Source organism: Mustela nigripes, chromosome 4, assembly GCF_022355385.1.
Source record: "Mustela nigripes isolate SB6536 chromosome 4, MUSNIG.SB6536, whole genome shotgun sequence".
Lineage (NCBI taxonomy): Eukaryota > Metazoa > Chordata > Mammalia > Carnivora > Mustelidae > Mustela > Mustela nigripes.
This window is the reverse complement of record NC_081560.1, coordinates 160,467,766-160,482,061: the sequence shown is the minus strand read 5'-3', so window position 1 is coordinate 160,482,061 and position 14,296 is coordinate 160,467,766. Positions and strand designations below refer to the sequence as shown.

At 38.1% G+C, this 14,296-nt stretch overlaps 1 protein-coding gene across 1 annotated transcript in view; it reads right to left on the bottom strand.

The window, feature by feature from the left end:
• CC2D2B (coiled-coil and C2 domain containing 2B) overlaps window positions 1-14,296 on the bottom strand; it is a 109,430-nt gene that overhangs the window by 30,099 nt on the left and 65,035 nt on the right. Inside the window, exons 21-23 of the mRNA XM_059398221.1 lie at window positions 13,887-14,057; window positions 5,306-5,402; window positions 4,407-4,516 (exon numbers count right to left, since the gene is read on the bottom strand). Coding sequence (XP_059254204.1) covers window positions 4,407-4,516; window positions 5,306-5,402; window positions 13,887-14,057 — 378 coding nt within the window. The remainder of the gene's footprint in view (window positions 1-4,406; window positions 4,517-5,305; window positions 5,403-13,886; window positions 14,058-14,296) is intronic.

The following is a 14,296-nucleotide window of genomic DNA, read 5'->3' as shown; positions in this document are numbered from 1 at the left end:
ATAAAGGGCTAATCTCCAAAATATACGAGGAACTCATACAACTCAATAGTAAAAATGTTAACAACCCAGTTTTTAAAATATACTGAAACTTGAATAGACATTTCCCAAAGAATATCTACAATGACTGACATGTATTTGAAAATATGCTTGGGGGCACCTGGCTGGCTCAGTCAGTAGAGCACACAACTCTTGATCTCAGGGGTTGTAAGTTTGAACCCTATGTTGGGTGCAGAGATTACTTAATAAAATATATTTTTTTTAAATGCTCAATAATTGCTAACTAATAATAAAATGCTTGCTAATAATCAGGGAAAGGCAGCTCAAAACAACAGTGAGGTATCACCTCATACCCATCAGAATGACTATTACCAAAAAAAAAAAAAAAAAAAAGAAAAGAAAAGATGAACAGTATTAAAAGATTTGGAAACTGGAACTGCACACTGTTGGCAGGAATGCAAAATAGTGCAGCTGCTATGAAAAACAGTATGGAGGTTCCTCAAAAAATTAAAAACAGATTTACCATCTGATCTGGCAATCTCATTTCTGGGAATCTATCCAAAGAATTCAATCAGGATCTGAAAGAGATGCTAGCATTCCTATGTTCATTTGTAACACTATTCACAATAGTCAAGATGGAAGAATGGAACTCGAGCATTCTCTTACACCATACACAAAGATAAACTAGAAATGGATAAAAGACCTCAATGTGAGGCAGGAATCCATCAGAACCCTAGAGGAGACCATAAGCAGTAACCTCCTCAACATCGGCCACAGCAACTTCTTTCAAGATATACCTCCAAAAGCAAAGGAAACAAAAGTGAAAATGAACTTTTGGGACTTCATCAAGATCAAAATCTTCTGCACAGCAAAGGAAACAGTCAACAAAACAAAGAGGTAACCCATTGAATGGGAGAAGATATTTGCAAATGCCAATAGAGACAAAGGACTAATACCCAAGATCTATAAAGAACTCCTCAAACTCAACACACAAAAAACAGATAATTGCATCAAAAAATGGGCAGAAAGGCACCTGGATGGCTCAGTGGGTTAAAGCCTCTGCCTTCAGCTCAGGTCATGATCCCAGGGTCCTGGGATCAAACACCGCATTGGGGTCTCTGCTCAGCGTGGAGCCTGCTTCCTCCTCTCTCTCTCTCTCTCTCTCTCTATTTGTGATCTTTGTCTGTCAAATAAATAAATAAAATCTTTTTTAAAAAATGGGCAGAAGACATGAACAGACACTTCTCCAAAGAAGACATACAATGGTTAACAGACACATGAAAAATGTTCATCATCACTAGTCATCAGGGAGATTGAAATAAAAACCGCATTGAGATACCACCTTACACCAGTTAGAATGGCCAAAATTAACAAGACAATAAACAACATGTGTTGAAGAGGATGTGGAGAAAGGGGAACCCTCTTACACTGTTGGTGGCAATGCAAGTTGGTGCAGCCACTTTGGAAAACAGTGTGGAGATTCCTTAAGAAATTAAGAATGGAGCAACTGCAGGACCATATATTCACCAAACTGTGGAAAGAACCAAGATGCCCTTCAATAGATGAATGGATAAAGAAGATATGGTCCATATATACAATGGAGTGTTATGCCTCCATCAGAAAGGATGAATACCCAACTTTTGTATCAACATGGATGGGACTGTTAGAGATTATGCTGAGTGAAATACGTCAAGCAGAGAGAGTCAATTATCATATGGTTTCACTTATTTGTGGAGCACAAGGAATAACATGGAGGACATGGGGAGATGGAGAGGAAAAGAGAGTTGTGGGAAATTGGAGGGGGAGATGAACCATGAGAGACTGTGGATGCTGAGAAACAAACTGAGGGTTTTGGAGGGGAGGGGATTGGGTGGTTGGGTGAGCCTGGTGGTGGGTATTATGGAGGGCATGTATTGCATGGAGCACTGACTGTGGTACATAAACAATGAATTCTGGAACACTGAAAAGAAATCTGAAATTTTTAAAAAGGTAAAAAAAAATAGTCAAGATGGAAACATCCTAAATGTCTGTTGACAGATGAATGGATAAAGATACAATGAAATAACTACTATTTACCCTTAGAAAATAAGAAAATTCTACAGTACTTGATAATACAGATGAACCTTGAGGACATTATGCTAAAGTGAAATAAACCAATAAACCAGTCACAGAAAGACAAATACTGCATAATTCCACTTTCACGAAACATCTAAATTAGTTAAATTCATAAAATCAAAGAGTGGAAAATTGGTTGCCAGGAGCTGGGAAAAGGGAAATGGGGAGTTTCTCACCAATAGGCATAAAGTTTCAGTTAAGAAAGATGAATAAGCTCTAGGGGTCAGCTGTACAACATTGTACCTATAGTTAACTATAATATACTGCATACTTTAAAATCTGTTCATAGGGGAGATACCATGTTAAGTGTTCTTTCCAAGTTAACAAAAAAATGAATAGTGTTGAGTAAAGCAAATTATCCTCTGTAGTACTGGCTCACTTGATTGTGAGGTAGCCAAGTCCAAAAATCTGCAGGGTATAACAGCAGGCTGGAAGCCCAGGGAAGAGTTGCTATTCAAGTCTTCCCAGGAGGGAGGTTAAGTCTTTTTTCCATTAAGCCTTCAACTGATTAGATGAGGCCTACCCATATTATAAAGGATAAGAGAGAGAAAGACAAAGACACAAAGATACAAGTGCGTGTGCTTGTGCACACACACACACACACACACACACACCCTATTGATTCTTTTCTCTGGAGAACCATGATTAATGTGATGATATTCTGGAAAAGGGAAAATCATGGAGACAGTAAAAGCATCAGTGGTTGCCAGGTCCCAAGGGAAGGATGAAGGGATAAATAGATGAAGCAGAGAATACTTTTAGGTAGTTAAACTATGCTATATGGTATTAGTGGTGGGTATATGTCATTATGTATTTGTCAAAACCCATAAAATACATGACATGAGAGGGAACTCTGAAGTAATGGTTGATAATGATGCATCAACATTGGTTCGTGGATCATAACAAACATACCACACTGATGCTGAGGGAGGCTGTGTGTGTATTGTGAAAAAAGTATATGTAAGAACTCTCTGTACTTTCTACTCAATTTACTGTGAGCCCAAAACTGTTCTAAAAAATAAAGTTCATATAAAGTTGACACATCCACAAGTGAATAAATAATAAATAATAAATAAAATTTTTTAAGTGGGAAAAAACTCAATCTCATTAGAAATCAGGGAAAGTAAATTAAACCACAATGAGAATATCATTTTAGATCTATAATATTAGAAAAAATAATTTACAAATACAAAATATTATTGAAGATATGGCATAATATATATTGTGTTGGGAGTGTACATTGGTACAATCATTAAAAAACAGTTTGGGATTACCTAGTAAAGTTGAAGCTGAATTCAATTATAACCTAGCAGTTCTACTCCTGAACACATCCTAGAGCAGAGGTTCTCAAAATATCCCCAACTAAGTAGCATCAGTAACACCTGGGAACTTGTGAGAAAAGGGATTATCAAGACCTACTGAATTAGAAACTATGACGGTGGGCCCAGCGATGTTTTCAGAAGCCATATAAGTGATTCTAATGCACAAAAAAAGTTTGAGACCTGCTGTCTTTTTTTTTTTTTTTTTTTTTGAGACCTGCTGTCTTAAAAACAAACTCTTGCATGTTTGCTCCAGAAGACAAGTACAAGAATGTTCAGAGCAACATTATTTGCAATAACGAAAGATTAAAATAAGCCAAACAGATATTAACAGGAAAAAGTATAAAAATTTATGGCATTTTAGTGCAGCAGAAGGGAGTGAAAATAAAAGAAGAAGAGAAAGAAGGGAGAAAAGCAGGAAAGTAGGAAAGAAATGAGAAGGGAGGAAGGATGGGAGGGAGGAAGGTTACAAATGAATCTCTCAAAATAATTAAGAGTAAACAAACCAGATTGCAAAGGATGATTCAATTCATATAAAGTTGACACATCCACAAGTGAATAATAAATGGATAGGGATAATACTTATGATATAAAATCATAAAGAGAGGGAATGTTAAACACAAATTAGTGGTTGCTACCTATAGGGGCAAAGTAAGGGAATACAGTTAGGTACTGGCTTCATAACAACTAGGTACTGGCCTTCAAAGGTAATAGTAATATTATATTTTTTTAAGCTGGATGGTAGATTCACAGGTATTCATTTATTACTTTTCCACAGAACTTACATTTGCCTATATATTATATATGCATATATATATAACATATATATATCAATACCTATGTAAGAAGAATTTCATAATTTAAAACTTAAAAAATAAAGCTTATCTCAATTGTTATTTTTCAAGCAATGGCTCAAGAAAACAGTTTTGTTATTGTTCTTTTTTAGAAGCCAAGGAAAAATAGATTCCAACCTACATAAAATCTAATTTAATTTCTTCATTCCAGCATGGGTGAGATCCACTTGCAGTACTGGTTTGGTATACAGTGTGTTGAAAAGAAACTTCCACGAAAGGTTGTACAGTATCCTGAAACACACAATAAATACTGACTAGATTTCTGCACTATTTTTATGTAGTTGATGAAAGGGAGAAGGCCAGGAAATTACTTGTTTACTCGCTGACAACTGGATGGCTTACTTTATCTAACAGCTATTATTCGTTCACTCATTTAATAAACATTTATTGGTCCTATTCAATACCAGATACTATTATAGGATTGAAGGATAAATGGAACTTTCCTTTAGGACTTTATAGTCTATCAGGGGAAAATAAACAGGTAAACAAATAATTGCAAATGTGAAAAATAAAAGAAATATATTCAAGGTATAATAGTTACACAGGAAAGCCAATAATTAATTTTCTGGAGTAAGGACAAGAAGAATTTCACAGAGAAAACATTCATTGACCTTGAGCTTTGAAACATTAAGTAGTAAGTTTCATGTGGCCAATACTATGGAGCTGCGTAGAGGCCATTCCAGGCAAAGGAAAGCTAAAGAGACCTTTTAGAAGTAGTGGTATGATATGATACTGTCTTGGGGAGGAAGGAGATGTGGCTGATTGGTAGGTAAGGGCCAGATCATCATAGATTTTTGTAGGCATTCTAAAAGAGCTTGTACCTAATTCTATAGGCCCTGAGAACAGGGGAGCAGGGAATAAATTGATTAGAATTACATCTTATGAAGAGTGCCTTCATTGTGTAATAGAAAATCAGCTGGAAGCTTAAGACAGTAGAGATGGAGAGACCAATTAGGAGTCAGTTGCAATTCAGGGCAAACATAATCAAATTTGCACTTCATACAAGTGTTAAATACCTACCTCATTTAAGATCTCATCTGAAGCTACTGATTTGATTGTTTCTTTATGTCTGAGGCGAGATATTGATGATTTCAAATAGGTAGGCAGATCCAAGGCTCTTCAGGAACAATAATATATAGTTATACACTTCAAATGATTTTAACAGAGAGGAAGAATTAAGATGGCAGAAGAGGAGTACGGGCACCCTAAGTTTGTTTCATCCCTTGAATACAACTAGATAGCTATGGAATCATTCTGAGCAGCTGAGAAATCAACTGGACTGCAAGTCTACAAGTAGAAAAGTGACCCCCTTTTGGAAGGTAGGCAGTGCGGAGGCTTGACTCTGGTGTGATAGAGCTGACTGAGGATATGGCGGTGGGGAAGGGGCGTGCTTGAGGAGGCTACTGCGAAGTAGTATAAGCAGCAGAGTGCAAAATCGGAAGTTTTAGAAGTCTGCTACAGTGGAGGCTGTTCCTGGCTTAAAGGTGCTCGGATGGTGAAGTGGGGCAGAATCCAAAGTGTGACACCATGTTTTGAGGATCCCCTGGGACACAAGAAAAATGGGTGGTATCTAAGTGATGCACTGTTCCCAGGCATAGGAGCACAGAAGCTGGCTGAGAACACCAAGTGTAGATGCCAGCTTTCTGCTCTGTCTAGCCATAAACTGAGAACTGCTGCATGGTCCTGGGACCACTTTCCGGGGGGCGGGGGGGGGGGGTCCAATAAAAGGCAGAAGCGTGGTGAGACACTCCCTGGGAAGAACAGCTTGGGTGTGCCCCACAGGACTCCCTAAAATTTGGTTTTGAAACTCAGTCGCATGCCTGAATTTAAAAAACCTTGGACACAGGCAAGGTGAACACAGAATTCTGACAGAAACCAGGGAAACTGGGGTGCTTGGGTGGCTCAGTGGGTTAAAGCCTCTGCCTTTAGCTCCGGTCATGATCCCAGGGTGGGGGGATGGAGCCCCACATCCAGCTCTCTGCTCAGCAGGGAGCTTGCTTCCTCCTCTCTCTGCCTGCTTCTCTGCCTACTTGTGATCTGTCAAATAAATAAATAAAATCTTAAAAAAAAAAAGAAAAGAAAAGAAACCAGGGAAATAAGTGTGACTGACTTATTTATTGCGAGGGCTCACTGAAGAGTCGGGGACATGAAATTTCAGCTTCAGGGCTAGAGATAGAGGAGCCACTATATTCATTCCACTCATCAGTGCTGAAAGCCCTCAGGGAACAAAACAGCGCCACCTAGTGGAGTTGAGTCCAGAGCCACTTACACCAAGCCCTGCCTCGCTGCCCCCTAGGGCACATTTCCACTGGGGCAAGTCCACCTGAGAATTAGGCTGCAGGCCCTTCCACCAGAAGACCAGAAGAAACAACTCATTCGAACCAAGTTCAGTGATCATAGACAGCTGCAAAGCATCAGCTCTAGGAGAAAATAGTATCTAGCACCTTTTGTACTTTTATTCTTTAATTTTTTATTTTATTTATTCAGTTATCTTGTTTTTTTTGAATTCTTTTTAATTTTTATTTTTATATATACTTTATATTTCTTATTTTTTGTTTCCTTTCATTGCACTTTATTTTACTCTTTCTTATTTTGGGATCTAGTTTCTTTTAATAAGCAGACCAAAACACACCCAGAATCTAGGTTTTGTTGTTCATATTTTTCAATAATTACTCTGAATGTAAGTGGGCTAAATGCTCCAATCAGAAGATACAGAGTATCAGAATGGATTAAAAAACAAGATCCATCAATATCCTGCTTACAAGACACTCAGTTTAGATCCAGCACCTCCAGATTGAAAGTGATGGGGGTAAAGAACCATTTATCATGCTAAAGGACGTGTAAAGAAAGCTGAAGTAGCCATCCTTATATAAGACAAACTAGAATTTAAAGCAAAGACTGTAATAAGAGATGAAGAATCATAATATATCTGATGAGTATCATAATAAAGGGGTCTATCCAACAAGAAGATCTAATAAATGTAAATATTTATGCCCCTAACTTGGGAGCAGCCAAATATATAAACAAATTAATAACAAACTTAAGGAAATGCATTGATAATAATACAATAATAGTAGGGGACTTTAACACCACACTCAGAGCAATGGACAGATCATCTAAGTGGAAGATCAACAGCAAACAAGGGTTTTGAATGACACACTAGACCAGATGGACTTACCATGTATATTCAGAGCATTTCATCCTAAAACAGCAGATTACACATGCTTTTTGAATACACATGGAACATTCTCCAGAATAGATCACAATAGGTCACAAATGAGGATTCAGCTAGAACAAAAAGATTGAGATCATACTATGCATATTTTTAGACCAAATGCTATGAAACTTGAAGTAAGCCACAAGAAAACACTTGGAAAGACCACAAATACATGGAGGTTAAAGAACGTTCTACTAAAGAATGAATGGGTCAACCAGGAAATTAAAGAATTTTAAAAATACATGGAAGCAAATGAAAATGAAAACACAATAGTTCAAAATCTTTGAATATTATAAGTAATTACATGCCAACAAATTAGGTAATCTGGAAGAAATGGATAAATTCCTAGAAACACATCAATGACCAAAACTGAAACAGGAAAAAATAGAAAACCTGAGCAGACCCATAACTAGCAAAGACATTGAATCAGCAATCAAAAACCTTCCAATAAGAGTACAGGGCCCAGGGATGCCTTGGTAGCTCAGTCATTAAGTGTCTGCCTTCAGCTCAGGTCATGCTCTCAGGGTCCTGGGATCGAGTCCCACGTCAGGCTCCTGCTCAGTAGGGAGCCTGCCTCTCCCTCTGTCCTCCCCCCTGCTTGTGTGCATTCTCTCTCTCTCAAATAAATAAATAAAATCTTAAAAAAAAAGAGTCCAGGGCCCAATGGCTTCCCAGGGCAATTCTACCAAACATTTTAAAAACAATTAATACCTCTTGCTATATTCATAGAAAGATAGAAATGGAAGGAAAACTTCCAAACTCACTCTATGAAGCCAGCCTTACTTTGATCCCAACACCAGACAAAGACCCTACTAAAAAGGAGAATTACAAAACAATATCCCTGATGAACATGGATGCAAAAATTCTCAACAAGATACCAGTTAATTGGATCCAACAGTACATTAAGAGGATTATTCACCACAGCTAAATGGGATTTATTCCTGGGCTGCAAGGTTTGTTCAACATCCACAAATCAGTCAATGTGATACACCACATGAATAAAAGGATAAGAACCATACAATCCTCTTTTTTTAAAAAATATTTTATTTATTTATCTGACAGAGAGAGAGATCACAAGTAGGCAGAGAGGCAAGCAGAGAAAGGGGTAAGCAGGCTCCCTGCTGAGCAGAGAGCCTGATGCGGGGCTCAATCCCAGGACACTAAGATCATGACCTGAGCTGAAGGCAGAGGCTTACCCCACTGAGCTACCTAGGTGTCCCCAACACAATCCTCTTAATAGATGCAGGGAAAGTATTTGACAAAATATCCTTTCTTTTTTTTTTTTTTATAAGATTTTATCTATTTATTAGACAGAGAGAGAGAGAGATCACAAGTAGACAGAGAGGCAGGCAGGGCGGAGGGGGGGGGAGCAGGCCCCCTGCTGAGCAGAGAGACTGATGCAGGACTCGATCCCAGGACCCCGAGACCATGACCCGAGCCAAAGGCAGAGGCCCAACCCACTGAGTCACCCAGGCACCCCTATAACATACTTTCTTGATAAAAATCCTCCACCATGAAGGGATAGAGGGAACACACCTCAACATCATAAAAGCCATATACAAAAGACCCATAGCAAATACCATCCTCAATAGGGAAAAACTGAGAACTTTTCCCCTAAGGTCAGGAACACAAGAGAGATGTCCTGTTGTTCAACACAGTACTGGAAATCCTTGCCTCAGCAATCAGAAAACAAAAAGAAATAAAGGCATCCAAACTGTCAAAGAAGAAGTCAAACTTTCACTCTTCACAATGACATGATACTTTATGTAGAGAACCCAAAGACTCCACTAAAAAATTGCTAGAACTGGTAACAGGAATCCAGCAGAGTCACAGGATATAAAATCAACACAAAGAAGTCTGTTGCATTTCTATACACTAATAATGAAGCAGTAGAATGAGAAATCAAGGAATTGATCCCATTTACAATTGCATCAAAAACCATATGATACCTAGGAATAAACCTAACCAAATATGTAAAGGATCTGTTCTCTCAAAACTATAGAACATTTATGAAAGAAATTGAGGAATACATAGATAAATGGAAAAATATACCATGTTCATGAACTGGAAGAACAAATATTATTAAAATGTCTATGCTACCCAAAGCAATCTACACATTTAAAGCAATCCCAACCAAAATACCATCAGCATTTTCCACAGAGTTGGAATAAACGATCCTAAAATTTGTATGGGACAAGAAACGACCCTGACTAGCCAAAGTAAACTTGAAAAAGAAAACAAAAGCTGGAGATTTCACAATTCTGGACATCAAGGTCTATTACAAAGCTGTAATCACTAAGGTAGTACAGTACTGGCACAAAAGCAGACACATGGAACAGAATAGAGAACCCAGAAGTGGACCCATAACTCTATGGTCAACTAATATTTGACCAAGCAGGAAAGAATATTCAATGGGAAAAAGACAGTCTCTTCAATAAATGGTGTTGGGAAAATTCGACAGCCACATGCAGAGGAATGAAACTGGACCACTTTCTTACACCATATACAAAAATAAATTAAAATGGATTAAAAGACCTAATGTGAGACAGGAATCTATCAAAATCCTAGAGAAGAACATAGGCAGCAACCTCTTTAACCTCAGCCACAGAAACTCCTGACTAGACACATCTCCAGAGGCAAGGGAAACAAAAGCAGAAATGAGCTATTGGGACTTTATCAGGATAAAAAGCTTTTGCACAATAAAGGAAACAATCAACAAAACTAAAATGCAACTGACAGAATAGGAGAAGATATTTGCAAATGACATATCAGTTAAGGGCTAGTATCCAAAATCTATAAAGAACTCATCAAACTTGGGGCACCTGCGTGGCTTTGTTGTTAAGCATCAGCCTTCAGCTCGTCATGATCCCAGGGTCCTGGGATCGAGCCCCACAGGCTCAGCGGGAAGCCTGCTTCTCCCTCTCCCACTCCCCCTGCTTGTGTTCCCTCTCTCGCTGTTTCTCTCTGTCAAACAAATAAACAAAATCTTAAAAAAAAAAAAAAAAAAAGAACTTACCAAACTCAACTCCCAAAAAACAAATAATCCAGTCAGGAAATAGGCAGAAGGCATGAATAGAGATTTCTCCAAAGAAGACATACAAATGGCCAAGAGATACATGAAAAAAATGCTCAACATCACTCATTATCAGGAAAATACAAATCAAAACAACAATGAGATACCACCTCACACCAGTCACAATGGCTAAAATTGGCAAGTCAGGAGACAACATGTGTTGGAGGGGATGTGGAGAAAAGGGAACCCTCTTCCACTGTTGGTGGGAATGCAAGTTGGTGCAGCCTCTTTGGAGAACAGTGTGGAGATTCCTCAAGAAAATAAAAATAGAACTTCCCTATGACCCTGCCACTGCACTACTGGGTATTTACCCCAAAGATAACAGATGTAGTGAAAAGAAGGGCCATCTGTACCCCAATGTTTATAGCAGCAATGGCCATGGTCTCCAAACTGTGGAAAGAACCAAGATGCCCTTCAATGGACAAATGGATAAGGAAGATGTGGTCCATATACACTATGGAGTATTATGCCTCCATCAGAAAGGATGAATACCCAACTTTTGTAGCAACATGGACGGGACTGGAAGAGATTATGCTGAGTGAAATAAGTCAAGCAGAGAGAGTCAATTATTGTATGGTTTCACTTATTTGTGGAGCATAACAAGTAGCATGGAGGACATGGGGAGATAGAGAGGAGAAGGGAGTTGGGGGAAATTGGAAGGGGAGGTGAACCATGAGAGACTATGGACTCTGAAAAACAATATGAGGGTTTTGAAGGGGTGGGGGGTGGGAGGTCACGGTACCAGGTGGTGGGTATTATAGAGGGCATGGATTGCATGGAGCACTGGGTGTGGTGCAAAAATAATGAATACTATTATGCTGAAAATAAAAAATAAATTTAAAAAAATTGGCAAGTCAGGAAACAACAGATGTTGGCAGCAATGTGGAGAAAGGGGAACCTTCTTACACTGTTGGTAGGGATGTAAACTGGTGCAGTCATTCTGGAAAACAGTATGGAGGCTCCTCAAAAACTTAAAAATAGAGCTACCCTACAGTCCAGCAATTACACTACTAGGTATTTATCCAAAGGATACAAAAATAATGATCTGAAGGGGCACCTGCACCCCAATGTCTATAGCAGCAATGTCCACAACAGTCAAAATATGGAAAGAGCCCTCAGGTCTATCAACAGAAGAATGAATAAAGAAGTAGTGTGTGTATAATATGGAATATTATATATATTATATATATATATACATATATATATATGCATGTACATTCTATATACATATATGGAATATTACTCAGCCATCAAAAAGAATGAAATTCTCCCATTTGCAATGATGGGGATGGGACTAGAGGGTTTTATGCTAAGGGAAATAAGTCAGTCAGAGAAAGACAAATATCATATGATTTCACTCATATGTGGAATTTAAGAAAGAAAACAGATGAACATAGGGGAATAGAAGGAAAAATAAAATACAATAAAAACAGAGAGGGAGGCAAACCACAAAAGACTCTTAATTATAGGGGACAAACTGAGGATTGCTAGGGGGGTTGGCAGGGGTGGGTAACTGGGTGATGAGCATTAAGGACAGCACCTGATGTAATGAGCACTGGGTGTTATATGCAACTGATGAATCACTAAATTCTACCCCTGAAACTAATAATATATGTTAACTAAATGGAATTTAAATAAAACAATTTTTAAATAAATAATTTTAACATTAGTTTTGGTGGTAATGGGCAGGGTTTTACCTATGTTCATGGTGATAAATAATTCAGTTACCCTGAATTTTTATAGAGTTTCTTTGAATCTTCTTATCATAGGTGGTTAGAGCTACACATTTGATAATCACCAGTGGTTTCACTGGTCCTCAGCAAAGGAGAAAAATATGACAAGTGATATTTTGAGATTATATACTTTCTATTTTTTTAATTTTTTTAAAAATATTTTATTTATTTATTTGACAGACAGAGATCACAAGTAGGCAGAGAGGCAGGCAGAGAGAGAGAGGAAGAAGCAGGCTCCCCGCTGAGCAGAGAGCCCAATGCCGGGCTCAATCCCAGGACCCTGGGATCATAACCTGAGCCTAAGGCAGAGGTTTTAACCCACTGAGCCACGCAGATGCCCCACCTGAATGGCTCAGTTGGTTAAGCATCTGATTCTTTCATTTTTTTAATTATTTTATTTTATTTTATTTTTTATATACTTTCTATTTTTGATGTTACAATATTCTTTCTTTTACAAATTAATGATTATAGAAAATGGTAGTGATTTTATTATGTCTTTATAAAAGTTAGACTTTGGAATGTGCATTTGTTTTGAGAACGTCGATTCTATTAGATAAATAAGGTGGTTGTTTATAAAACATAGGAAAAACTTTTAAGAGGTTTTAACTATAGATTAGTATCTAGTAAGCAAAATATTTTTCATGGGATGTGGTAAACATAAGAAGCAAGTAGAGCACATTATGTGCTAAACATAGAGGGGGACTACTTAATATTCCTGAGATACCTGGGTTCTAAGTACCTATAATATAGGATTCATACATGAGACTAAATACAGAAGACACTCAATATTCAGGACACATGAGCATTTAATACTCGTGATGCCTTAATTTGGCCACTAAATAGTGATCTCCATTTTGGCCCCACATACCCTCTACTTAAGAAACATAAATAAAATCCATGTAGTACCTGCAGAAGAGCTGGGTAAGATCTGGTTTTCACAGATGTCAACTAAAATAACAAGCCCAAAGCAGCCTACTCTCTCCTGTGTTCTACCTGCAGTACTGAGAGGGGCCAGAGGCAGACAGTAGTTGCAGGTGGTGACAGCAGGGTCACAAGTGCTCACAATAGGGAACAAGGATAAAAGGCATTTATATGATATGACACGCCAAAATATACATGGTATAGTTTTTGTGGTCATCTCAAACTTCTGAAAACTCTTTTTTTTTCTTAAAGATTTTTTATTTATTTACTTGAGAGAGAGAGAGCGCGCACACACAAGCAGGCAAAGCAGCAGGCAGAGGGAGAGGGAGAAGCAGACACCCCACTGAGCAGGGAGCCCAATGCAGGGGCTCAATCGCAGGACCCTGGGATCATGACCTGAGTCGAAGACAGATGCTCAACTGACTGAGCCACCCAGGTACCCCCCAAAACTCTTAATACATGGTAATGACAGTATGACTATCCAAGTGAAGATTTCAACTTTCATTCCATTTCTGTATACAGAACATTAATAAAGTACAAAGTTTCACACATAGGACAGCATGGAAATTTACATTTAAGATAGGTTTTTTGCAAAAAGAAATTAAAATTTATGAAAAGAACTTTTGCAACTATTAAAATTGGTGCACACTATCTTACCTAGTACCTGTTGTGTTCCTGGTAGGTATATTATAAGCCCGCAGTATTCTGACAAGAATCTTAATATCCCCGTCACAGATAGTCTGTGCTGCTACTTTCTTCCTTTCTTTTCTCTGAGGCTTTAACTGTCTTCGTCGTTCAACAAGTTTACAAACTGCATGCGTCAACTGGCTAAAAAGTAAAAAAAAAAATGATCAGCTGCATATGCACAAGATAACTTTGTTTTAAAAGACATCAATTTTTAAAGTGAATTATTGTAAATAAGGCCATTATTCTGAACCGTATTTTCTTCTTTGATGAGGAAAGACAGAGTTGTCTTAAACCCAAGGAAAGGACCTTCCTGAGCACAGAAGAGATGCTGTGCTCCCTCTCATGTTGTGAGAAAATGTGATTGTGATTGCCTCGTGCCC